We start from the raw sequence: 27,812 nt of genomic DNA, 5'->3' as shown, positions 1-27,812 counted from the left end.
CTGTGATTGCTAGCTACTCTGATTCAGGCATGTGAATCTATGAAAGACACCCCTAATACTGGATAAGAAATGCGTTACTTACCTGTAACAGCAGTTATCCAGTATTGGTGTCTTTCATAGATTCACATGCAACCCTCCCGCCTCCCCTGGAAGGACTCACTTCCCTCTCGGAACTATACTACGCCAAACCTAGCTGGGTGCGTACCAAAATCTGAGGGACTGAGGCTCCTCCCAGGAAGGTTCTAGAGGGAGGTCGGAGCTGATTGGCTGACTATGTCAGTTTGGTCCTTTTTACATAAGGACAAGGAAAGGCTACTAAGGGGAGACCCTTGGACCCTTTCTCTCCATGTATGTCTATGGACATTACTTTTTTATTTACCGGAGGCTCCCGTCTCGACGACGGGGAATGATTCAGGCATGTGAATCTATGAAAGACACCAATACTGGATAACTGCTGTTACAGGTAAGTAACGCATTTCTTAGGCCTCGGGCTCCCACCAGTGCGCCTTTGGGCCCGCGGTCCCGTGTCAGGATTCTGCCGGACCGGCGACTCCACCGGCGGCTCAGGCTCTGGCGCCGCTGGATCCTGGGCCGTTGGCCCCGGCCACGGAGCCACGAGGTCCCACGCTGCCTGCTCCAGCCCCAGGGCCACGTTCGGCTCAGCCAGCGGCACTGCAGTGGATGCCGTTGGTTCTGCCTCTGCCCTGGTTCCCGGACGGTTTTGGCCCAGCCTGGGATCCGATTTGGGATATGGCACCTGTTCGGCCTCGGCCGGCATCGTTCCCGGTGCCGTTTTTGACACAGTTTGTTCCTTCCCCAGTCCCTGCCCCGCCGCCGCGGTCTACGCTGCCCATGGCGGAGGTCGAAGACGATTGGGAGGGGTCAGAGGACCCTCTTGCTAGTCATTGTGACTCTGAGCAGGATTCGGCAGGCGACTTGAAGGAGTCTGGTGGCCTAGACGTCTCCTCCGATCCGGGGTTTGCCTCTCCCCTGCCCACTATGGAGGAAGGTGCCTCGTACATGGGGTGCTCCATCGGGCAGCTGAGGTCCTTAACCTTGATCTCCCTTCGGTGGCCCTAAAGACTAATCTCCTCACTGAGGTGCTCCATTCGACGTCCACTTCATCGGAGCCACTGCTGCCCTTTAATGACTCCCTCCCTTTAATGACGCCCTCACTGACCTCATGTTGGGCTCTGGGTCGCAGCCGGCCACAGGGGTCCCTGTGGATAAGAACGTCGTCAGGCGTCATCGGCCGGCGCCGGGTGACCCTGCCTTTCTGACCACTCATCCGACACCCGAGAGTCTGGTCATTTAATCTTCAACATCCAAGAGTGCCTTTCCCACGGCTCTGCTGGATAAGGACTCTAAAAGGCTGGAGCAGGTCGGCAAGCTGTTGTTCTCCTCGGCCAGCTTGGGGCTGTGTTCCGTGAACACCGCATGTCTGTTGTCCCGCTATTGTCACGCAGTGTGGGATACTGTTGCTCAGGTGTTACCTCAGTGTCCTGAAGAGACCCAAGCAGTGCTGTCTAAAGCTGTTGCCAATGGTAAAGATGCGGCTAAGTTCTCCATTCGGTGTGGCTTGGACACCGCAGACTCACTGTGTAGACCAATTTCTACGACTGTGGCGCTTCTTTGCCACGCCTGGTTGAGATCTACCGGGTTCTCGCCAGATGTCCAAAGCTCTCTCATGAACATGCCCTTTGATGGAAGAGGTTCAGGCTGTGCTGTCCCAGGCTGTAGCCGAGGGAAAGGATGCGGCTAAATTTGCCATTCGTTGTGGCTTAGACACCGCGGACTCCCTCGATATGGCGATTTCAACGACTGTGGCACTTTGTCGCCACGCCTGGTTGAGATCTACCGGGATCTCTCCGGACGTCCAGAGCTCGCTCATGGACATGCCCTTTGATGGCCTGTTTTATGATAAGGCCGACAGTGCGCTGGAGCGTTTTAAGGACTCTCGGGCTACGGCCAAGTCCTTGGGCCTTTCTGCCACGCACCCGGCTATCATTACTTTCGTGGCCATGGGAGGGGCGCCCCTGTCCGCTCATTCAGTCAGAAGCCTGCGCAGAACCAGACTCAGCACGGCCGTGGGCTTGGAGGCCGCCGTGGCTGCACAGGGGGCCAGCGGGCGGGTCAGTCCACCTCCGTCCCTGTGACATCCGCCTCAAAGCCTTTCTAGTCTGAGCTTTGGGACGCACCCCACGCCAATGGGCAGCAGGATTCCACTTCACCTTCCCCACTGGCTTTCTGTCACTTCTGAAAAGTTGGCGCTGCAACTCGCCCGGAGGGGTTACTCTCTCCCTTTCCAGGCTAACACCCCCCCCCCCCCGCCATGCCACCTCAGTTCCTCGGCATGTTGGGGGATCACTTTGCGCTTCTCAAACAGGAAGTTGTGGCCCTCTTGGCCAAGGGGGCCATTGAGAGTGTTCCTGGGCCAGAAGTGGGACCTGGTTGTTGTTCCCATTAATTTCTGGTCCCCAAGAAAGACAAGGGGGGCTTGCACCCCATCTTGGACCTCAGGAACGTCAATTGGTTCCTCCGGAAGCAAAAGTTCAAGATGTTGACTCAGGTTTTGGCTGCCCTCGACCCTGGAGATTGGATGGTAGCGTTGGACTTGCAGGACGCATATTTTCACATCCCCGTCCTGCCGTCCCACCGGCGTTACCTGAGGTTCACGGGTCGGCCGGGAGCATTTTCAGTTTGCCGTGCTCCCCTTCGGCCTTAACAGCGCCCCTTGGATGTTCACGAAAGTGATGACGGTGGTCGCAGCTCATCTGCGCAGGTCAGAGATGTCTTTCTTCCCCTACCTCGTCGACTGGTTGTTGAAGGCAGATTCGCCCCAGGCAATCGTCACCCACCTTCAGACTACTGCCGACCTCCTGCATTTGCTGGAGTTCTCCATCAACATGCCGAAGTCGCACCTGGGTACCTCTCAGAAGCTCCTCTTCATCGGAGCGGTTCTGGATTCGACGCGGTTTCGGGTTTATCCTCTCGAGCAGCGAATCCGAGATATTCAGGCTATGATTCAGATCTTTCAGCCTCTATCCCGGGTTTCAGTCAGGATGACCCTCCGGCTCTTGGGCCTGATGGCCTCCTACATCCTGCTAGTGCAACATGCCAAATGGCATATGCGGGCTCTGCAGTGGGACCTGAAGTTCCAGTGGGCACAGCATCAGCAGCAGGGCAACCTGTCCGATCATGTCCAGATCTCGGAGGGCACTGCACGACAATTGCAGTGGTGGCTCACAAATCTCGATTGGGTCAATGGCAGATCCCTCTCACTTCCCCAACCAGAGCACACAGTGGTGACGGATGCGTCCCTCCTGAGATGGGGAGGCCACTTGGGAGAGGCAGAGATCAGAGGCCTCTGCTCTCCGGCAGAGTCCCGGCTCCATATCAACCTTTTGGAGCTTCGGGCGATCCCACTTGCAAACAAAGCATTCCTTCCCTCTGTCCGGGGAAGCGTAGTGCAGGTGTTCACGGACAACACCACCGTCATGTGGTATTTATTGCAACAGACAGGGCTGGGTGGGTCGTGGACCCTATGTCAGGAGGCTCTGCGCCTCTGGACATGGCTGGAACATCAAGGCATTACCTTGGTGGTTCAACACATGGCAGGTTCTCTGAACCCCAGGGCGGACCAACTCACTCAGCTGCCGGTGCTTGATGGATCACTAACGGCGTCTGAACTCGGACGTGGTGCAAGGTCTCTTTCAGCAGTGGGGAGAGCCTTGGTTAGATCTATTCGCCACCAAAGAGAACGTGCAATGTCATCAGTTTTGCGCTTTGCAATTTCCAAGGACACTCGCTCGGCGACGCTTTTCGTCGTGAGTGAAATTGTGGTCTGTTTTACGCCTTTCCGCCTATACCACTTCTGCCCAGAGTGCTGAAGAAGATTCGGCGTGACTTGGCTCAAGTCATCCTTGTGGCTCCGGATTGGCACAAAGGTACTGGTATCCCGAGCTACTCAGCATGGCGATCGATCACCCGATCCGACTGCCTCTTCGGGAGGATCTTCTGTCGCAGCAACAGGGGACGGTCCTCCACCCGAACCTGTCCAGCCTCCACCTCCATGCGTGGAGATTGAGCGGTGACAGTTGACAGCTTTCGATCTTCCTCCCGGAATCTGTGATGTCATTCTGGCAGCCAGGCGTCCCTCCACTAAAAAGGTATACACCTGCAGGTGGAACAAATTTGTGGCATGGTGCACAGCAAAGGCTGTAGATCCCCACTCTGCCCCTCTTTCTGAGGTCCTTCTGTTCCTTCTATCCTTGGCCCAGCAGGGCTCTGCTCTGGGCACTATCCAGGGTTATCTTTCGGCCATCTCCGCCTTCTCTTTTTAAGTCCCCGGTTGTTAACCGTTTTCTCAAAGGCATTACACACACGTTTCCTCCCGTGCCTTTCTTAACCCCTCAATGGGACTTGAATCTTGTCTTGACCTATCTGATGTGCGCTCCTTTTGAGCCCCTTCATAACTGTCCTTTATGTCTTCTCACTCTAAAGACGGCTTTCCTGGTAGCTATCACCTCTGCCAGGACAGTGAGTGAGCTCCAGGCTCTTTCTTCTAAACCTCCTTTCCTTTCTATTCATCCGGACAAGGTGGTTTTAAGGACCTTCTTTCTTGCCAATGGTTGTCACGCCCTTCCACATCGGGCAGACCATCACTTTGCCCACCTTGCACAAACAAACCATCTCTCGATGGGCCGTTCTGTGCATCAAAGGATGTTACTCATTGGCTAAGAAGAAGCCTCTTGTGGGGCTGCGTGCCCTTTCTACCACGGCGACTGCAGCCACTACTGCCTTGGGACGCGGCATTCCCTTGCAGGACATTTGTCAGGCAGCTACGTGGGCTTCGCTGCACACGTTTACCAAGCATTACTGCCTTGACAGTCAAGTCCGAAGAGACAGCTTCTTTGGCCGCTCTTTTCTCCGTGACTTTCTGGTGTAATCTTGTTCTCAGACCCACCACCCGGGGTTGGTATTGCTGGGGTATCTTCTAAGGTAAGGAATCTATCACTAATGTCTCTTTCAGATTCACAAGTTACTACTCTGTATATTAATGATGTGGTGAGTTGTCTATTGGATTGTAAAAATGACGCCCCTTCACTGAATAATGCAAAAGTACCTATTTTGCTATTTGCTGATGATTCTTTATTAATATCCACTACTCCTATGGGTTTACAAGTTCTATTTGATAAATTCTTGAGCTTCTGCAGGGAGAGGAGGCTGGAATTGAACACCACGAAAACAAAATTTATGGTGTTCGGTAAATCAAGAGGTGGCATACGACAAGTCAAGATCAAATATGAACCCCTGGATGGAGTAAAAGATTTTGATTACTTGGGCATTGGCATAAATGTGTCACCTAGTTGGGAATATCAGCTGCGGAAGAGTCTTTTAACCTTATGTCAGAGATCGAAATCAATTTTAAGATTTTTTTAAAAATCCTACACACAACCCCTGTCTTGAAAGATACTGTGCAAAGGCACAAAATGGAGCTCTGTATGGAGCGGAGATCTGGGGATTCACTCCTGTAAATCAGTTAACGACTTGTGAGAACAACTTTGCCAGGGCTTTGATCGCACTACCTGTCACAACACCACTTATTCCACTTTTTTGTGATCTTGGGCTAAAAAGAATTGGTGATCTGGCTGCCCTTAAACCCTTAACCTATTGGTTGCATCTATGGACTACCCCCCAACTTACTGAATATTGCAATTCTCTTCGGGAGGTATTGGCGCTCAACTGAACTAAACAACTTCCCTGGTTCAAGCACATTGCTAAGTGGTGCAAGCTATTGAACCTAAAGGGCTTATGGGAGCATCAAGAAAGGGCTACCAGTCGCGACATTTTGTCTCTTAAAGCTACTTACTGGAAGGTGGTGGGCGAGCACTATATGAATAACCCAACTAGCGGTCAGCTAACTACAAACTTCCTAATCATAAAATCTTGCTCCCTATTTGAACCGTTCCTTGACCTGATCTCTCCCTCACTCGCTAAAAGCTTGTATATCAGGTTTAGGTATGGTAATCTGTTGCTGCAATTTCCGGGGGAAAAGGTGAAGGGTCTAACTATAGAAACCTGCCCTGCATGCTGCGCAGCTGCCGAAACCGAAGAACACATTTTGTTTGTTTGTCCCAAGTATAGGCAGGTACGTAGGAGATGGATTAGACCTATATGCCTTAACATGAGTATTAGGAAGTACCAGTTTGCATTTAGAATTTTAAAAACAGACACCTCTGGACCAATTGTGTTTTCTCTTAGTCGTTTTCTGTTATCTTTTTGGTTGATATGTAAAAAATGTCTTTGCTAAGTACGACACCGTTTTTGAACCTATTTTACCTATTTTTTTATGATATACATGTATCTCACATCCACAGCTGACTCAATGGTTTAGTTTCATATGCTGGGTGACTGCTCCCCTAGCTTGTCAATATTACAACAATTGGTTCCTTCGGGTGTAACACATTTCTTTTAGTCACTCATAATTATATGTAGGGTACAATCAGAATCCAACACCAATTATGTATTTATGCACTACTTTATGAATTATAGTCATTCATAAATACTCTTTTGTAATTATCAAAAAGGCTGTACAATAAGTGAAAAAAGTGCAATTATGTGACATTTAGTGCTCAGTGCTGGCGGCGCAAAAATGAACAGAAATTATACAATACTTATATACAAGGAAATATACAATAGTTTAACTTTGGTCTGTGCAATTTCGCATATACCACTGTATACAACATAAATCAGTTTTCAGCACAGGGTATTGGGACAACAGATCCAGCTATTCGTCGACGTTTCGACCCTTTAAAATGCGCACATGTGGCGTCAAACACGGGTCTTCTTCAGGACTGGGAGGGAACGATACAGCCTAAGTAATTAAAAGGAGGTGTTTTAGTAAAGGGATTCTGCAAGGCATCTAAATAATAATGCCTGTGTAAGAACTAACTGCACTCACCTTCAGGTCGACTGATTAGGTGGTGTAGCTTGAATGGTTTGAGCTGCATGTGTCTGTTCAAATAAAAGGACTAATTAATATCATTATTTAATAGGAAGAGTTGGAAGGATGTGAATTGACCCATTTCCTCTCTTCCTTACCTGTCTTTAGTGCGTGGAATACTCCCACGATGGTTATTCTTATTTTGGCGCTGTACTCACTTTAGTCCTAACTGGGAAAGTGAGGGGTATGTAATTAGAATATTGCAAATATTATAGCAACAGTTTAGGCATAAGTCATACAGAATACCTGTACTTCCGCTCACCTGGGTATTGGGATTACTCGTGTACCCAGTTGTGTTTCACCATATGGCTTGACACTAAAAACAGAATACAAACGTAGGAATCAATTCACTATCATAGCGATGCCCAGACTGTTAATATATTAGCTCGGGCACCTACACGAGGGCTTAGCTTACCTCTTACTCGATTAACATTGCCGAAGGAGATTTTCTTCCTTCTTAGCGTGATCCAAACAGCATTAAATGAAACAGCGTCCTTGAAACGCCGGGCGCTAGCCGTTCTAGATAAACACTTCCTGGAATTGCTTAGGGCTACGTCATAACGCGACGTAAACACTGCGTGGTTACCCTGGCAACAGGTTAGTTTACTAGTTCCGATTTTTTCAGTGCAGGCTGAAAAAAGCCTTCTTCGTCACGCTAACATGTGGCAAATTCAGAGTAGCGTGATTATCCTGAAATTGGAGGATGTTGAGCAGGCGTAATTTAAAAGCATTTTCTAACCAGGCGCCTAATGAATAATCTACGTCCTAATGCTGATATGTCACGTGACCCGGAAATGCCAGGTTGTTATGGCAATCCGAGCGAACTCTCAGGTGGAAACTCAAGGAATTTCACTACCCCGCGTTTGCTTTAATGGGCGCCTCATACCAAACCAATAGATTCAAGGGGTTATATAGTGATTTAAGCTTGAGATTGAGCTGCGTTTTGTGATAAACATCCAGTGGGGGATACATGGTCACATGATTCAGTGAACTATCAGGCATGCTTGAATAAGGACATAGAGTGGCAAAGCATACATTAAAACAGCATTATCCTAATAAAACATTTTAGTTTACACTATATACATATTATTACAAACACAAGCGACATTGAAATGTTACGTTCCAAAAAATACTTTTCAATCTAATCATGCATTATTTATCTGCCCGAACTAAAAGGACAGGTACCTACATCTAAAGTATCAATGACAGAAGACATTTCTAAGTATTATTAATCATAGTTGTCCCATTTGTCTATTAGTTTCCTCAGTCTCATTCAATCCATTTTTCACTGAATCTAAAGCATGTATCCAGCGGCACTCCTTATATTTTAGTGCATGTGAGATTGAGCCTCCCCTTGGGTTAATATGTATCTTTTCTAGGACCCACCATTTTATGTCTTGGGGAGTATGTTTTTGAGTAAGGAAATGCTCCACAAGTGGTGCCCCCTGTGTTTTACATTTTACTCTACTCATGTGTTGCAGGATACGTGTCTTTATTTTTTGGGTCGTTTGTCCTACATATATTTTCGCGCACGGACACATTATTGCATAGATCAGGTGGGAACTATTACAATTGCTGAAATCATGGAGTTTGTATATCCTATCTGCATGTGTGAATTGATTCCCTACCTGGCAAAGGTCACAGGCCTTGCAAGAACCACATTTGAAATGGCCCGTGATGGGTGGCAGACTCAGCATGCTCCGGAGGTCTGGTTGTCTTTCTGGTTCCAGATAGGCATGTACCACTTCATCCCTCACATTCCTTCCTCTCTTGAAGGCAAAAATGGGTTTTTCTTCAGTCTTCAATTCCCCAGCCACCAAATTCCAATACTTTGATACAATCTTTTTTACATCATTGCTTTTGATGTTATATGTCGTGACACACACAATATTATTCAGATTTTCTTTTTTCTCCTTGACCTCAAGTAAGTCTTCCCTCGGGCTATACCACGCTCTTTTCTTTGCGGGTTTTAGCAAATTTCCTGGGTATCCCCGATCTTTTAGGCGCTTTGTGAGTTCCTCAGCTTCATGGAAGAAATCTTTTCTTTGGCTACAATTTCTTCTTAGGCGAAGAAACTGGCCCAGTGGCAGGTTGTCTCTTAAGCTGCGTGGATGATGTGATTTATACATCAATAAGGTGTTCCGTTCCAAGGGCTTCCTGTATAAGTCACAATATAGCTTACAGTCCTCCGTTTTGAAAGTAAGGTCGAGGAAATTTATTGATACATTACTACTGGCCATTGTGAATTGTATATCCTCACCTCTCTGATTTAGCCATATGAAAAATGTCTTCAATGTTTCATAGTCACCGTTCCACACCATAATGACATCATCAATATATCTTTTCCATACCTCGATGTTATGGAGGTATGGGTTCTGGTCAGTGTATAGGTGTTCTTCCTCATATTGATCCATGAAAATGTTCGCTAGGCTGGGGGCATATGTAGCCCCCATCGCCACTCCCTTACATTGAAAATAAAATTGATTTTCAAAAATGAAATAGTTCTTTCGCATGGCTATTTCCAATAGGGTAATTATGAATGATGTTGGAATCCAGTGCGCCTAAAAGATCGGGGATACCCAGGAAATCTGCTAAAACGCGCAAAGAAAAGAGCGTGGTATAGCCCGAGGGAAGACTTACTTGAGGTCAAGGAGAAAAAAGAAAATCTGAATAATATTGTGTGTGAGCCTGCAGCTTTGAAAAAACTTGAGGTTTGAATTTGGTTTATTGTTATTTCTCTAGATCCCCTGATGAAGAGCTTTCTTGCAAGCCCGAAATGCATTGGGAGTTGTGAACTCATTATTGTGGAAGATTGTTATATCATGTCCTAGATTCTGTGATTTTCAACATTGTCCTTGGATATAAACATTTCCTTTTCTTCAATACAACTGAAAAAGAAACACTCACAATGGTTTCATCTCGTCATTTTCTTTAATTGCATAAAATGGACAATAATTTTTCTTGTACAGTTTGATGAATTGAACATTATTGCAAAAACCTTTTTGATTTACACTCTCTTGAGTGATCACTCTGTGCACAAGGCTACTTCGACCCATGTCCAGTATTTCTCTGAATTCTATGACAAAGGGTTTGCAGGACCCTTTTCCTTGTGGCACGCAATTGATTAACGTTGACAACTTATACCTCTACTAGTACTCATATTGATTACCTGGTTTAACTGAGTGCATACAGGTTGCTTCTCTCTACATCCTGAGGAAAGGGAGGCAGTCTCTCAAGGGGTGGACAGTGCCTGGACCAGAGTTATGGATGGGGCCAGTCAGCTGGACTGTTTATGTTGCCCTAACACATCCCCTAGAGGTTGTCATGCTTAATCATAGGGCAGTGCTCCTCATCGGGCCGGCGCTGCAATGCCCTATGGGTCACTTTGGCAGAGATCTTTTTAGAGGCTGCCGTATGATGAGTGTGGGTGAGTGCGGGTGATGTGATTCGTGACATGAAATGGTGGGGTGTGAATAAAGGTTAAAACTGGCAAGGGAGATCCTGCACTATACTTTAATGAGGGGATTGCCCTTCCAGGGATACAAACCTATAGTAGGTGAGTAATACCTCAGGGTTTGAAAGGAATCCTGGTAGTCTGAGTGTTGAGACTGAATAAGGAAAGTCTCCTAACGTCTCGCGGGAGGGACCTGACTCTGGTCACCACTTCACAAGTGTGTCAACATGTTTCGCACCTATTCTGGTCATTAGGATCCGTAGCACTTCATCAATACAAAAAAACATATAGTGGACAAAGTACCCCATCCCGAGTTGGTGCACCTGGGTGCTACCTACTGTTTGTGTGTGTGTGTTTTGTTCAGGGTCCGACCTAAGATTTGAAGGACTATGGCAACATAGAGTGGCACAGAGGTGCCACGTTAAAGCATGCTTATAACTTTGTCGTGCGGACAGAGCGTCTGTACCTACCCGTCTCCGCATTCCTTGGATCCATAGCTCTGGTCCAGGCAATCTCCACCACTTGAGAGGCCCTACCTCCCTTTCCTCAGGAACATTAGCCCCTTTTTGACCTTTTGGTATATTATTTTACACCTTTCTCATGAGTTATTTCAAATCAAATTAATAAAAGTGCTGTTACAGCAAAATATTCCCTCAACCACTTTAGTTCACGCTTGGGTGATAGAAGAGACATTAACAGTTTGTCCTTAAGTTGAATGAGGCGTTGTCACCCCTTAAAAGACAAAAGTGGATCGTGAAAAAAAACACTTCTGGATACACACAGAGTCCAGTAGCTTGCATCCTATAAAACAGTATGACTAGTGATGAAGACAACAATGGACACTTTGCATATATTACCACTGTTTGAGTTTTGCAGCTTCAGGCTCTTAAGACTGTATTGCACGGAATCTACTAAACTACATCAAGGCAAAGCAAACTTTGAATTGGAGTCAGTCAATGTTACCGTGAAAGGGCTGCATTCAAAGATGTCACTTTCTAAGATGTCACTTTCTAAGACCAGGGTCTTCAACCATAGCACCCCTGAAGATGTGAAATCTCCGAACTTTGCTCTAAGTAAAAGAAAAGGCCCTATCCATTTAGTCATCTTTGGCTAAAAAGCTAAACACTTGGCATTTGAGTGGGGAGACGGAATATTTATTTTCCCTACAATCTTAACACGTCTAGAAACAGCAAATTTATAGGAGCTCTTCCAGACACCATTGTGTAAATGGCTTTTCATCCCACAGAAAATATTGAGGCATGAACATAGATATTCCACCACTCCAAACAAGGCCACTGTCTCCATTCTGTGCTTTTAGATTCTACTTATAATGATGCAATGCCATTGTGTGTTCCTGTAACGCTTTGGCTGGTCGACCTGAAAAATGTGCTGCATGACCTCTGGCTGTTCACTTGAACCCAACAGAGGAGTAACAAAAAAAAAATTGTTTATCCAAGCAGGATCTTGAGTCCCTCTTATGGGTTCATTGAGGTAAATCTTCTGAAGGTCTTTCACATTCCTGCATAGTAGATCACAATAATAATTCCAAGTACAGGCGTGGTACTTTTTTGTCAAGATGTCCAGATTTACACGCCATTGGCTACGTGTGTTTAACAATCCATATAAAACAATGTGCAGTTAAGTCTGTCTTCTGTGTCAAATCTGTCCCCTTTTTCTTCAGGGGAAGGTTATTTAATTGAGAAACACAGTTGCTATGTTACACACAAACGAGAAGGGAGGCATCTGATCATACTTCATTTATCAGCTAGCTATCTAGCAATGGTATTTGACCCTCCAGAATGACAGACCTGACGTACTAAGCCTTTTATGTTGTTATTGCACTTTGTGTTGCCTCTCGCTAATGCATATAAACGCCTGCAACAGAAAACAGATCATGGATTCTCTTTCCTTCCAAGAGAAATATTTTATTGTAAAAGCTGCCTGTTTCCCTTGACATGATCTGTTTTTATTAAAAAATGTTCGCTTGGAAGGAATGACAGTGGGTACCATGATTAGGTGATTCCTGCAAATACTTATTTGAAATGCTTAATTTTCGGTCATTATAGCATATCCCTTTAGGACCGGAGATTTCTTTTTGATGCAGAATGTTACATTCTGACAGGTATTATGAACATTTCCTAAACATACAATTCGTGTCAGCTATCCTGCTCTTCACTGAGACATTAGCCTCGTGTTTGCTTATGTAATGCACGTTCCTCATGAACCTACCTAACCAAAATTATGAACCTACATAACTTTGTGATCTCTATCTGCGATTGTGGAATATCCCCCTTTCTGATGTATCTTCCTAACCGCATATTCCTCACCTTGTGAATACCCCTAGGAGATTTTTTCAGCAATTCCCTCGCTCACTGATAGGTGGCATCGTGCAATTCTGCATTGGATCCATTCCTCCACAGAAGTGAAGTCTGGCCACAATATAACCGCCACTTCTGTAAGTCAACATCAGTTCCTTTTTTTTACGCCTTGCAGTGCCTCTGTCACTTGACAGACATTTTTATCCACAATTTTTACCGTGTGCTAGGAATTTCTCTCCCTAAGACTACAGAGCTTAAACCCTGCAATGATTGGCATAAACCGAAGTTGGCAAAGGACCCCTACGAGTTCTCCTCTAGGTGTCTGGACTTCTTGCATGGCTCATAATCATGCAACGCCTATTCTCAGAACAACCTGAAAGCCACCTGGTACTGCACAGCCAGACTCTTATGTTTCAGAGCACCGTAGAAACGCATGTAATGCCCGGTCCCAGGCAAAGAATGCAGACTCAAAATAGTCAGGGTAGTCCAAATACAAAAAGAAACACAAAAAGTCAAAATACGACTATCAATCTTAACGCCACTCTCGTAACGATCAGTCAGGCGAACGGCAGGGAACTTCTAGGTCTTAGTTCTCGGTCTCCATCCCTGTCCCCCTTTCACAGGCGTGGTTCCTGAGCTGTTCGTGAAACAGCATGAATGACTGTCAAGAAACTGTCTAGATGAAATGGTAGCTGTTGCAAATAGCACTGAATATCCAAAAGACACTGATACATATGTGGCCAAGAGGGAACATGGCCAAACGCGATGTGAGGCAGTCGCAGCAGGATTTCCAAACCTCCTCAGCTTACGGTAGCACATTGGAAAATGGAGCCATTTCTCCCGTCATCCTGTTTTTTTTATGCGCAGTTGGTTGAGTTTAATTTGGTGAGGAGCAGAATAATCCCTTTGGTGTCTGTTTGAAAAAAAAAAAAAAAAAAAAGACTTCTGGGGATTTTAGTGACTCCAGGTACTCCTGAATGCCAGTTTGTACCTGGGCTCTTCACTTCTGATGCTTTCTCCCGGGTAAAGAGTCTGTTTGAGGTAATCACCCAGAGCTCCATGCCGCAGATAAAGTGCCAAGCACTGGAGGTTTTGAACTCCTTATGAAAAATTAGATAATTAGATGGTGTGCCACTGACACTTCACCTCAAATAGATACAAAGTGACTGTGCTTGCTTCCACGTCTGCTGGAGTTGTACTGTGAGTAAGTTGGAGAGTAAGGCCAACTGCGGATTTGGGAACAACGGTGCCAGAGAGCAGTGCATTCCAGATTTGGCAGGAAACCACCTTGTACCCTCGGAACCCTGGTGTGAGACAGAAGCTGATGAGAAGGGTCTCTCCAATCAGATCCTCCTCCACAAATAAAAGTGTGTTCTTTTCTGCTCCATGCTAGGAATAAAAAGTGCAGGTCATAACTGTAAAAGGTGATGGGCGGGGGAAGGGGGGAATGCTTGTAATAAATCTAACCACTGGCAGTTGCTCGGGGTACAACCCAACCCATCATTACTTTGCCCACCATGCCACCTCGATTTGGACCCAGCCATATTTAAATCAGTCTTGACCCTGCTTCATTAGCAGCAGTCCAGCTTAAGCTGTCAGGCTAGGTCTTCTCTGAACAATAACACAAGCAATCTAAGATTTGCCCCAATTTGAACTTTTCAAGCAGGGGTAGCTCTGTTTCAGTGGCTCAGTAAGCACAGGACCCCTGTCTTGACATACCCTTTACCTAGGGCGTTAATCAAACTCAAACGTTGATGAGAGGAATGCTTTCAATAAGTCTTACTATAGGCAATCGGCCATGCACTGCGGAGGTTGGGAATATAGTGCGCTAATCAAAATATCCTAGAAATTCACTGAAAGAACCACAGTTAAAAATTGAGTCCTGGTTCTGGCACAAACATGCAAAATACCTGAAATGCATCAGTTATGGGAAGCAGTGCAGATCATGTATGCCACAACTCATTAAATCAGCCATGCAAAAACACCCATTTGCCAGTAGCACTTGAAAAACGGTAATCAAGAGTTGATCATGGCTGGTGGCACAAGTTATGCATGCATTGTGCGTGTTTTTGAAAAGCTCACTATCACCCTGAAATAGTGTATTTTGGTCTGCTTAAAAGTCAAGACTGACCGGCTGGGAGACTGTTATTAAAAGAGCAGAATTTTAAGTTTGTTTTTAAAAACGGATTCTTACGGGATTGAAAACAGCCATACAGGGAGAGAGTTCCAGAATCTGGATGTTTGAAAAGTAAACAATCTGCACAAGTACATAAGTACTTTTTGGAGGGAGTATAGACAAGCTTGACCTAGGAGGATCTAAAATGACTCCTGAAAATGTAAGGCCTAAGGAAATACTTGAGATATTTTTTCCATGAGGAAAACCAGGCACACTGCTTTGAACAAGCCTCTTTTTAGGTCTCGCCTGAGCCAGCGCATGTGCTGCTCTGGTGAGACTTTTAGTAAGGGCTTCAGACAATGCTACCACATGCATTTGGTGGTGGCCTAGAGTTTGCGATTATGCCCACAGGCGCGCGCTTACGAGCACAGGTTCCATCGCGCGGGCACCTTTGCAGCCGCAATCACTTTCACTTTCGCAGCCGCTTATGTGTTGCTTTACTTTGCCGGTGCTCATTTATTATAAATAATTTTTCTACATTTTGAACGGTCTACTGCTTTTTAACCATCTAATTATTCTTTAAGAGAATTTTCCAATGAGTATTTCCGGTACGACATTCTTTCCTCTACTTTGCCTTAATCAGGAGTTAGTAACTCTTCTGTTGCCTCACACGTAATCTCACACAGTGACTAAGCATTTCTCTGATGCGTGATTCAGAATTGATTTATCTGACTGCGGCCCGTCCCGGAATTCACTTTTCCTGGGACCGCAGAGACCGCCACACATGACTGCCACGGTAAAACAGAACTTGCCATTGAATCCGATATTTTGCACATAATCGCCAGACGCTTCTTCCCTGCTACAGCATGAAGAAATATCGACATGGGTCAACTTTTCTTGTGACCTTTCACTCTAGCCTGCGTGTTATTTCACAACGTTTGGTGTATCTTTCTTCAGATTGTGTTTCCAAGCCTGAGCCATTATTCCTGCTAGCACCTGTCTTCATAATGCTGTCGCATTTTTTCTTCGGTTCTGGTTTTTTTTCCGCCTGCTCTTTGTTCCTTAAGCGATCCTTTTTGAGACATGCTCCACTTTATTAGAATTTCTGCTGCTTTCTGGCCTGATGCATATTGTCACACACAAGGTTCATCTGTCTCACATTACTTCACACTGTATCAGACTCTCCGAACGCTATGACATTGAATCGCTTTTCCCCCCCCCCACGCGCCTTCTGTGCTGCTTCCCATTCTACCTTTATGCTGACTCGTACCCCGTCATCCCTCCTGCCAACAATAAAAACAAGCCCGATGACGCAGCAAGCACTGACTGTTTTTTATATATATAACTTTTCGGCATGCTGCACAGCATAGCTAAAAGGCATTAAAACATTGACAACAAGCATTGTCATAGCCAAAAAGTTTCGCTTCTGGGACCTTATAATTATTTAGTTTTGCAGCACAATATCCTTGGTGCATCAACATCCGCTGTTGCATGGCTAAACCTTGTACCTTATAAGTGTTTAGCCATGCAACAGTTGATTTTGTTGCACCAAGGATATTGTGCTGCATAAATAAATACAAGGTCCCAAAAAGCGAGACCTATTGGCAATGCAAATGCTTGTTTGTACTGGTAACCAGTGAAGATTTTTCTGGAGGATTAATGTGGGTGCAAAAAGAAAGTAAGTTAAGAACTAAATGAGCAGCTGCTTTTGGGTTTCTCTGGAGTTTAAGCACCCTGAAATTAGAAATGTCCAGATAAAGTGAGTTACCATAGTATAGCGTAGACTTCATTAAGGTGTGAACCACAGTTTTCCTGCAAGATTTGTGGAGCATTGGAAGCATATTCCTAAGCATCTTGAGTTAGAGAAAATGAGAGGCAGCTAAACTTGATGTTTGAATGGCAGACGAGAGGTGCATGCCCATATTTCCGGCTGCTTGGGTCAGCTGGGGAGCAAGTCCCAATAGCACCGGCCACCAAGAGTCTGACCAGATTGATGATGATTTTTCAAAAATTACTATATTTAATTTTTCACATTTAAGCAGATGTTCATCCAGAAACCAACCACCGTGGGGCATTTGTGGAGGGCCAGACTAGTGGGGGTCCAGTTTTCAGAGATGGAGATGACCAACTGAGTGTCATCTGCATAAGATAGGATTTTGAAGCCAAAAGATTTGACTCAAGAGACCAACGGGGTTATATCTATGTTAAATGGGTTTGGGCTTAGGGAAGAGCCCTGCAGGACACCTTGGGCCACCTTGAAACTTTTAGAGTATATGGTGGAAGAGGCAACACCTGGGTTCCATTGGGAAGAAAATATTCCAATTGTTTCATAGCCCTCTCCCAATAACCACATTGTCTAGTTTGGCGAGCTGACCGAGATGAGAAATCGGGTCGATCGTGGCTGACAGATCAGGGAGGATTAATGCTATAGAGAGCCCCCTGTCTAAGAGCACCTTCAACTCCTTTGTGGCTGCTAACAGAGCCACTTATGTGCTGTGGATTGAGCAGAAGGCAAATTGAATTTATCTAACAGCTGATTAGCTTTTGCATATATCATAAGATTTACATTAATATGCTTTTCCAAAATGTTACTCCGATTTGGTATTAAGTAAACAAGACAATATTTACTCAGTGTCAAATGGTCAGCATTGAGTTTCTCGAGTAATGGGAGAAGTGTAGTTTGTTTCCATTTCATGGAAGCCAACGTTGAGGCACTAGTAAAGTTCATGAGATTAGTAAACATTAGCCCAATTGTGTCTAAGGCCAGTTTGATGATGTGGGTGGACTTGGATCTTCAGGAGAGCCTAACTCGTATGAAAGTATGATATTCATAGTTTCCTGAGTAGTTAGGGGAAAGAAAATCTAGAAAACTGTGAGAGGGGATACCTTAAATGGCTTCCCAGGTAGAGGCAGAAGGAGAGGGGAATTAAGCATTGTGATTAGCAGTTTTCATGCAAAAAAAAAAGCTGCGGTTTTGTTACACAGCTCCTGAGAGGGAGGAGTAATCTGAAAGGTTGGGGCTGCACGAGTAGTAGAGTGACCTATGGCAAATATCTCCCTAGCAGAGTTGTCAGAATTTTCTATTTTATTGGTAAAATAAGCCGCTCTGGCTCACGCGAGGAGTTGGTGTTTATGTTTTTTAGTGTAGCTTTGTAGTTTGGCAGTTGGAAGCTTGAGCATCAATACAAGAGATGCTATTGTTGTTGTAGGGGGTTAATAATGAGAAAAAATTATTTATTTATAGTAGACTATGATCTACTCCAACGGTTCCGAAATGTCAGGGCTTCTGTCACTGTCTAGGCGCAGATAGGCTAGCTTTTGGCACACCTCTGATGCGTCCGCTATGCGGACATACAGCCACACTTCTCCTTAAGAATACCCTATCCTTTGGGCATGGCCCAAGTGCTATTTCCCACCCTTAACCTGTAATGGGGCCTGTAAAGTTTCAATCTATCATTGATCCATGGGGTTAGGACCACTTTTCCTCCTTTTTCCATGGTTTTTCCCTTCTGATGTGTTTAATATGATGTTTCTACTAATTGAGTTAAGGAGGCCATCGTTCTTGCTTCTGTACCAGTTTGTCCGGCCAAAGTAGTGCTTTTGCTATATAGTGTGCAAATGAAAATATTCAAACCAAAAACGGGGAGATGTGTTCTGTCCTGTCCCAGCGATGTTTTGTCTTTTAGTTTGTTTCAGGATTATGTGTTTTAAACAGCACTCTTAGCTTTTGGGGTATATTGAAAAAAGAGCCCAGAGCAGGGTCATGTGGACTGATCCTTCCTCTTCAACTCATAGGTCCTAATAGAGTAGTTTTTATTCATTGCCTGTTTGCATTCGATTTGATAATAAACTGTTTTGTCGCCAAATCCTTTGTCATTAGAGGAGTTGAACATTCTAATTAGCTTCATGCTCTTTTCACCACATATATTTCAGTACCAGTGGCTTTTTGCATATTTCTGAATTATCCTGCACTACCTCTCATTATGTGCTACAAGGATTTTCTCTTTAATGTCTTGCTTTGGCCAGTAGATTATATACTCTATCTTTGGGTTCTCCTTGGTTGGGCATAATCACTTCTTTCTCACTACTTTTTAAGGTTGGGAAACCAGGATACTGAGTTGTTGGGAAAGGGACAAAATAATTATTCCTTGGCCTCCTTCACAACATCCATCTAGCCACATGACCATTTAAAGTGACATCATGTGTTTTTTGATCTGACCTATTTTGTTCCTGGCTGAAGAGGAAGCAATTCAGCCACGTTTTGAAGACTGAAGTGCAAAAAGTAAAGGTGTCAGAGTTTGTGTGTGTATTTGTGAGTTTGTGTGTGTATTTGTAGGGTTATTTAAAACAGTGATTCATATAAAAGTAGCCAAATCACCAGCAATATCTTTATTTCATACTGTGTTGTAGTTTGCCGAATCTATGTAGCTTTAGAATATTTAGAGTGTTTTCCTTTTTGCTTTTCCTAGTTTGTCCAGCATCTGGGTCCAGCAACAGATTTTTATAAAAAGCTGGCACTGGATTGTTCGGGTCAACAAACTGCAGTGGATCTGTTCTTGTTAAGTTCAAAGTATTCAGATTTAGCATCGTTGGGTAAGTAAACTGCACTGATTGTATTTCCTTTTGCATATGTTGCATGAGTAGCTTCCATTATCTGTTTGTAGTTTTCCTCTTTGGTAACTATTTGGGGGAAAGTGGGCAGACAACTTATTAAGACGACTTCATCCCTTGATACAAAGTCCAAATTATTGAAACTGAGAGTGATATGATTAACCTGATAACATTGGCAGACGTGTTGTTTTTATGGCTAACTTCCATGTATATTGATCCACTTGTGCAGTGTTTTTTAATAACCTTTGTTTATTGTTTTTAAATAAAATAAATAAAAAGTTGGCGTGGGCGTGTCAAAGTACACTTCACATTAGTCCTTTGTGGGCGTGCAGCGTTGTCAGAAGGGCGTGGACAAAAAAAAATGGCCGCGGAGTTCAGTGGCGCGGCTTTCACAAGCAATGTGCGCGACCATTCACGCTCCACCTTGGCGTTGTACTCCGTTCTCAAACGACCGTCTCCAAATACCAAGGTGCGCCACATTCACGCCCATTGACATTCAGGCGGCATTACTCATATATAGTGCGGGGCAACCTTTGTGGGCGTCAGCGTTGTCAGAAGGTGCTGGACAAAAATTTTTTTTTTAAAGGGGCACGGCTTTCACAAGCAATGTGCGCGCACATTCACTCTCCACCTTCGCGTTCTGCTGACTTCTGACACGGCCGTCTACAAATACCAACGTGCGCCGCATTCACGGACCTTGCCATACTGCGTCGCAAATTGGAAACAAATACAAACCTTTACTCCTTTCTGGCCGTCGGCTTTGTCAGAGGGGGCTGCACAAAAAAATTTAAAATAAAGGGGCGCACAAGCGCGCCATTCACTCAGCGCGCCATTCACGCTACAAAGGCTCCGGCGGAGACTCAAGGTAGGCAGCGTACCACACGATGAAAGCCACTTCACGATTGAAATTTAGTCCGGGGCTCAGGCGGGGTCTCAAAGCCCTCAAAATACCATCGTGAATAACACAAGCATTCATCCCCAGACAAGGTCGGGACGGGCTGCAAGTTTAGTAATAATTACTTTTCAACATTTAACATCTATGTCTATGTGAATTATCCCAGAAACTCTTACTTCTGCATCATAGGATCTTCATTGGTTCTAGTAAACGCGGAATAATTCCATGCTGCCTGCGTGGATCCCCGGTAAACACCTTTTAATATAATGGGCATAATGAAATTAACATAGTAGAATGTCCTAACTCCATGTTAATTTATTGTAGAACTTCAGTGTTAGACTGTCAGATATGCCATTTTCTTTCTGAGTGCTGGAAATGTTGAAAAATAAATGATTACATTCTTGAGATTAGGTCATCTGTCATGAAAAAGCACATTTTAACAGGAAAAGCTTAAAGAGTAAATGCAGCCTGATAGGGTTACACTGAGTAAAGGTGAAATAGAGCCTGTTCCTTTAAGAACATGGGAGGAACCCCCTACTCACAATGTCTTGTACTGGCAGTTGCCTGTGGGAGTCTGTTGTTGTTTCTGGCTCCTTCAGGAAAGATCTCTGAACACCTCTCAGGTTTTTCAAACCTCAGAAAAACATTTATCAAGTCAGGAAGGTTGTCATAACATTTTTACTCAACATCTTAACTCCTCTACTGTTGAGTAAAATTATATTTTCATGACTCATTTATTTTCAGTCGAAATGCATTCCTTATTTACCGATTTCCCTTCATGTTGAAGTAAGAAGGCAGCACCTGACACCCACAAAGTCTGTGTGGTGTGCCTGTCTCCATCTCATCAGGTAAAAGGATGTGGCATTTGTAAGGAAGTGTCAAAAAGAACGCTTGAGGACAGAGAGGGAATCGGATTAAAAAGTCTGATGCAGGATATGAAGGCACAAGAAGAAAGGAGAAGACGGGAAATATCTGCCTCTCGTCCTTCCTCTTGCTAGTGTTCTTCAATCTTGAAAAGGCTCCCATATAGAGAAACCATCAGATAAAAGATAGTCTTTAATACATTGACGTCATTCACATCGCTGCCGGCAATAACTGCAGTGTCACCTTTAGAGGGAATCCGCATCAATGTTCTCAGTCGAGTTACAGATCAGATTCAAAACATCACCCTCGAAACACTCCATCTCTACTTCGAGACGATTAGCCGCGTATCTCAATGTGAGCACCGAAGATCACCACTGCTGAACACTCGATCGGCATCAATGTTGGCACATAAGATGCCAAAAAGACAAAGATAACCGACACAGCCTTCAGGCAAATAAACCCTGTACAACGTCAAATCCTTCTTCCTTGACTTAGCGAATATCTCAAGTAGTGCTATCTTCTTCCCCAGCGTGATCTGGATCACCTAGCGCTTACTCCTCAGCATCTCCGGAGTCCTGTGAACGAGTTTTAAAAATTGATGACACAAAACCACTTCATCCTTTGAGCACAGTATACCTCCAGAAGATCCATTTTAAACACACTTGGAACCCTTAGTTCTTTCACCAGTTTGGAGGGTACGAAGAAAACACCCATGACTTCAGTTAGAAAATGGAAACCTCCCTCACTAATTCAATCAACATCACCTAGAACTCCCTCAAATAAAAAAAAATATTTTATTCTTAATCTAGTAAAGGGCACTGTACACAGACTTTTCTCATGCCACCTATACTCCAACTTCGACTGCACAGTCACCATAAATCGTAAATCATACGTTCTTATATAGCTCCTTTCACCGTAAGGTCTCAAGGTGCTTGCTTTGGGAACCCGTCCTGGCTTTTCCCTGCGAGATAGCCCCTACTGGGCATCCCTAAGGTGAAAGCCAGGCATCCCATTGCGGTGGGGCCGTAGTGGAGATTAAGCAAGCTATTGCCCAGAGTTGCAGAGTGTGAACCCACGATTCGAGTAGGCACCGAGGCGAGAATTATCGAGTCCGTGGACATTTTGAGCTCAAGACCCTGCCGCGTCGGGAATTGAACCCTGGTCCCGGGTCTTACCTCTGCGTCCGGGTCTGCCTATTCTAACTGGTGATTGCAAACACAACAGGTGATGGACCGAATGTGGATCAATGTCACACACTCACCCCAGTCCAAATATCTGGGCCCAAATCCATCGTTATTTTGCACTCCACACCACCCCGGGTTAGACAATGGCGATATGCAAATCAGCTCTGACCCTGTGCCCCATGGGAACAGTCCAGTCCGAACTTCAAAAGCCATGTCCTTCCCAGAACGGAATCAAGCATCCGAGGACCGGACCGGTTTCGAAGTAACACCTCTCATCAGCCCGGCTAGCTTGACTCCAGTGGTGTGGAGTGCCTGGGACCCACGTCTGGGCATCCCCAGCGCACTTAGGGCGGAATATGAAAACACAACAGGTGATGGACCGAATGTGGATCAATGTCACACACTCACCCCAGTCCAAAGATCTGGGCCCAAATCCATCGTTATTTTGCACTCCACACCACCCCGGGTTAGACAATGGCGATATGCAAATCAGCTCTGACCCAGTGCCCCATGGGAACAGTCCAGTCCGAACTACAAAAGCCATGTCCTTCCCAGAACGGAATCAAGCATCCGAGGACCGGACCGGTTTCGAGGTAACACCTCTCATCAGCCCGGCTAGCTTGACTCCAGTGGTGTGGAGTGCCTGGGACCCACGTCTGGGCATCCCCAGCGCACTTAGGGCGGAATATGCAAACACAACAGGTGATGGACCGAATGTGGATCAATGTCACACACTCACCCCAGTCCAAAGATCTGGGCCCAAATCCATCGTTATTTTGCACTCCACACCACCCCGGGTTAGACAATGGCGATATGCAAATCAGCTCTGACCCTGTGCCCCATGGGAACAGTCCAGTCCGAACTACAAAAGCCATGTCCTTCCCAGAACGGAATCAAACATCCGAGGACCGGACCGGTTTCGAGGTAACACCTCTCATCAGCCCGGCTAGCTTGACTCCAGTGGTGTGGAGTGCCTGGGACCCACGTCTGGGCATCCCCAGCGCACTTAGGGCGGAATATGCAAACACAACAGGTGATGGACCGAATGTGGATCAATGTCACACACTCACCCCAGTCCAAAGATCTGGGCCCAAATCCATCGTTATTTTGCACTCCACACCACCCCGGGTTAGACAATGGCGATATGCAAATCAGCTCTGACCCTGTGCCCCATGGGAACAGTCCAGTCGGAACTACAAAAGCCATGTCCTTCCCAGAACGGAATCAAGCATCCGAGGACCGGACCGGTTTCGAGGTAACACCTCTCATCAGCCCGGCTAGCTTGACTCCAGTGGTGTGGAGTGCCTGGGACCCACGTCTGGGCATCCCCAGCGCACTTCTAACCGGTGAGCCACACTTCTCCACAGTAATAACTGTGGACGATATTCTTACATTTCAAGAAGCTTGAATAAGTAGGATCACAAAATTAAACATCACTCTAGACACTCCTCAACCAGCAATGTCTGTTATTCTTGAAACTCTTCAACCAAGGGCAACTCTGAGACCTCTTTTGCCTCTTGTTTCTGATAGATACATCTGCCAGTGGATTACTCACCTTGTGAATATCCCCTGGGCAGCAGCCAATCAGAAACTTTTGTAGCTCTCCACTCCGGCGAGGTCATGGACGACGTCACAGAGGGTACGACTACGCTCGCGACCCCGCTGACGTCACTGGATCCATAATAGGGCCTCGTCGGCGTGATGACGTCCGTTCCCTTTTTTCCGCGCCGGCAACGCCAATGGTTTTTTGGCACTCTCAGTAGTTACTTTGTAATTTCTGGTGTTCTCGTCTGTTCTTATCACTTCCTTTCTAAAATGTCGGGAAGAAAGTCCGGTTTCAAGCCCTGTAGAGAGTGCGGGAAGCAAATGTCTATTACTGACCCGCATCAGGACTCTGTTTGGTGCTTATTTTCCGATCACGACGTCGAAGAATGTGCATGCTGTAGGAAGATGAACCCGAAGGCATTGAAGGAAAGGGAGGCGAAATTGTTCATGGCCAAGATGAAGAAAAAAGAGAAGAAGGCGAGTAAAAGAAAATCAAGATCGAGGTCTAGGTCTCGATCCGAATCCGGGTCGGGTTCGAAGTCGGCTTCGGGGCATTCGAAGTTGAAGAGGCATAAGAAGAAGAAGCATTCTTCAAGGCGCCACTCTGATAAAGAATCGGCGCCTTGAAGAAGCATTCTTCAAGGCGCCACTCGGATAAAGAATTGGCGGCGAAGTCATCTTCTCCTCGACGTCGCAGAGATGACGTCGATCCATTGCCTTCGAATCCAGCTTCACCAGTGAAAGTTGTGACTCCCGAAGTCGAGGTCTCTCGATCTCCGACTCCGGCTCCCTCGGATTTGGTGCACTCTCCGGATCTTGGTGAGGTTGAGCCAGAGCATGAGGATCAGGAGCAGCCTGAGGAGGTTCCTTTATTGGCGCTGGCTGGTCCGACTCCAGGAGGACCGGCTTCAGGGACGACGCCGTGTAATTATCCTCCATTCCCGTCTCCAGGTCAGGAACCATCACATTACCTTAACGCAATGTATGGCGTCTTTGCGAGGGCAATGTACCCATCTGGTGCACCTGCGGGTTCCATGGGTCCTTTTGCATTTAATTTGGGTGTTCCCCAAACTTATGCCCAGGCTCCGTTTATGCCCTTTATGCCAGCGACGCCGTCCTGGAACTTTCCGGCGCAGAGAGCCCCGACGCCGTATCGAGAATCTCCGACGCCGTATCGAGATTCTCCGGCGCCGTCAGGTCGTCCTCGTTTGGAGTCTGTGGCGCCGTCGGATCCGCGTTCCACGCCGGTCCAGAGGCCGACGGAGTCTGTCGTGGAGCCATTGACTCCAACCCCCAGGATCCACTCCAGGAGGGAAGCCCAGAGGGCTGTAGAGGAGGAACGCTATCTGCAAGAGATGGAGGAAGGTGAACTTCCTGAATCAGAGAACTATTTTGCAGAGTTAAAGGACGCAAGTGCCCTTGATGTCTCGCTTGAGTGGGTTTTTTCTACTGGCTCGGATGCTCCCTCTAAGGATGCAGCTCCCTATCATATGGTAGTGAGAAAAGCTGTGGAGTTATTGGACATTACTCTGCCTTCCACGGAGTTTAAATCCAATCTTCTGACTGTAGTGTTGCATTCTCCCTCATCTGTGTCTGAACCTCTATTACCATTTAATGAGGCAATTTTGGAGCCAGTGTTGGAGGTTTGGAAGAAGCCTTTGTCTGCTCCTGCGGTCTCCAGGACTGTGGCACAGAGGTATAGGGTGGCACCTGAAGATCCAGAGTTTTTGTCGGCTCATCCTTCGCCTGAGAGCCTAGTAGTGCAGGCAGCTTGTTCAAAGAAATCTTCAGCAAGATCACTTGGCTTACAAACTCAATCTAGAGGATCTTTCAGAAGGTATAGAGGATTTGGAAAGTCGTCCTTTCGTCCGCAAGGACAGCCTCGACAACAGCAACAACAGAACACGCTGTACAAGTCCTATAGGGGAAAGGCAGAGGTCGTCCACGAGGTAGTCAACCCACCTCTTCTTCTACCTCACCCCCTATCACCGCAGCAAAGCAGCCCTACATTCCCCATTCTCAATCATATTGGTCCTGTGGGGGGGGTCGGCTTATCCATTTTCTGCAGGATTGGGAATCGGTCACTACAGACCAATGGGTTCTCAATCTTGTGGCAAATGGGTATGCTCTTCCCTTTCGGGAATTTCCTCCAAATTTCCCTCCTTGCCAAGGGGCTTGCTCAGAAGAACATCTCCGTCTCCTACAGGAGGAAGGTCTGACCTTGTTAAAGAAAGGCGCGATAGAGGTGTTCCAGAGCAAGAGAGGGGTCAGGGATGCTACTCCCGGTATTTCCTGATTCCCAAGAAGGATGGCAGATTGCGTCCAATCCTGGATCTCAGGATCTTGAACCTTTATCTGAAACAACAAACGTTCAAGAAGCTCACCCATGCGCAGGTTCTTCAAGCGCTGTTGGAAGAAGACTGGATGGCGTTGCTCGACTTACAGGACGCATATTTTCATATTCCGACCCCTGGAGTCGCACAGGAAGTATCTCCGCTTCACGGTGGGTTTGCAGCACTACCAGTTTGCGGTCCTTCCATTTGGAATTACTACTGCACTTCGAGTCTTCACCAAGGTGATGGCAGTGGTGGCAGCACATCTCAGAAGGTCGGGGATTCCAGTTTTCCCCTATCTGGACGGCTGGCTGATCGAAGCAGAGTCTCCAGAGAAGGTGCTACATCATCTGCAGGAGACAACTCAGTTGTTGTACATATTGGGTTTTTCGATAAATGTACCCAAGTCTCACCTGGTGCCCTCCCAGCGCAACCTGTTCATAGGTGCGGTACGGGACACAACTGTATGTCGTGCATTCCCTCCTCCTCAAAGGATTCACGACATACAGGAAATGATTCCCTTATTTTACAATGGAACGGTTGTTCCAGTCCTGAAGGTCCTTAGCTTGCTCGGTCTGTTTGCTTCCTGTATTCTCCTGGTCAACCATGCACGCTGGCACATGAGGGCACTCCAGTGGTGCCTCCGCAGGCAGCGGTATCAGCACAACGGGGATCTCAGGGAGTCTGTGAGGATTTCCAGGGAAACTGCAGCGGATCTGTCTTGGTGGAGCGTGGAGGGCAATCTGTCTGAAGGAAAGCCCTTTCATCTGTCTCCATCGGTTGCCACGGTGATAATGGATGCATCCACTCTAGGGTGGGGTGCCCATCTGGGGGATCTGGAGATCAAGGGTCTTTGGTCTCCGGAGGAAAGGTTGCTTCACATCAACCTTCTGGAGTTAAGAGCGATTCGTTTGGCACTCAAGGCCATACTTCCTTTCCTTCGCGGTCTGTCAGTTCAGGTCCTGACGGACAACACGACCTTGATGTGGTATGTCAACAAGCAGGGAGGAGTGGGGTCACATCTTCTCTGCAGAGAAGCTCTGCGTCTCTGGTCCTGGGTTCAGGACCACTAGATTTGTCTGATGGTAAATCATCTTGCTGGAGTTCTGAACGTGCGTGCAGACAGTCTCAGTCGGCAGTTCTCAGCCGACCACGAGTGGAGGCTTCATCCGGAGTTAGTTCGTCACGTCTTCCGGATGTGGGGAACTCCTCGGGTGGACCTGTTCGCCACTCAAGAGAACGCCCACTGCCTGTCGTTCTGCAGCCTCCAGTATCCGATGCAGGGAGCCTTGGTGGACGCGTTTCAGTTGAGTTGGGACTCACAACTCCTTTACGCGTTTCCTCCCATACCCTTGATTCCCCGAGTTCTGAGGAAGATTTGCCAAGACCGGGCCCAAGTAATATTGATTGCTCCGGATTGGCCAAGAAGAGTGTGGTACACAGATCTTCCCCACCTCTCCTCGTGCCCACTGCTCCGTCTCCCTCT

At 46.3% G+C, this 27,812-nt stretch overlaps 1 protein-coding gene across 4 annotated transcripts in view; it reads left to right on the top strand.

Annotated features, from left to right (window-relative positions):
* SEC24B (SEC24 homolog B, COPII component) overlaps positions 1-27,812 on the top strand; it is a 764,077-nt gene that overhangs the window by 425,537 nt on the left and 310,728 nt on the right. For all 4 annotated transcript variants that reach the window (XM_086962000.1, XM_086962001.1, XM_086962003.1 and 1 more), the window contains one exon: positions 19,364-19,487. In XM_086962000.1, coding sequence (XP_086818126.1) covers positions 19,364-19,487 — 124 coding nt within the window. The remainder of the gene's footprint in view (positions 1-19,363; positions 19,488-27,812) is intronic.

Source organism: Lissotriton vulgaris, chromosome 3_1 (genome assembly GCF_964263255.1).
Source record: "Lissotriton vulgaris chromosome 3_1, aLisVul1.2, whole genome shotgun sequence".
Taxonomy (NCBI): domain Eukaryota; kingdom Metazoa; phylum Chordata; class Amphibia; order Caudata; family Salamandridae; genus Lissotriton; species Lissotriton vulgaris.
The sequence above is the reverse complement of the archived record's forward strand: the minus strand, read 5'-3'. Positions and strand labels throughout refer to the sequence as shown.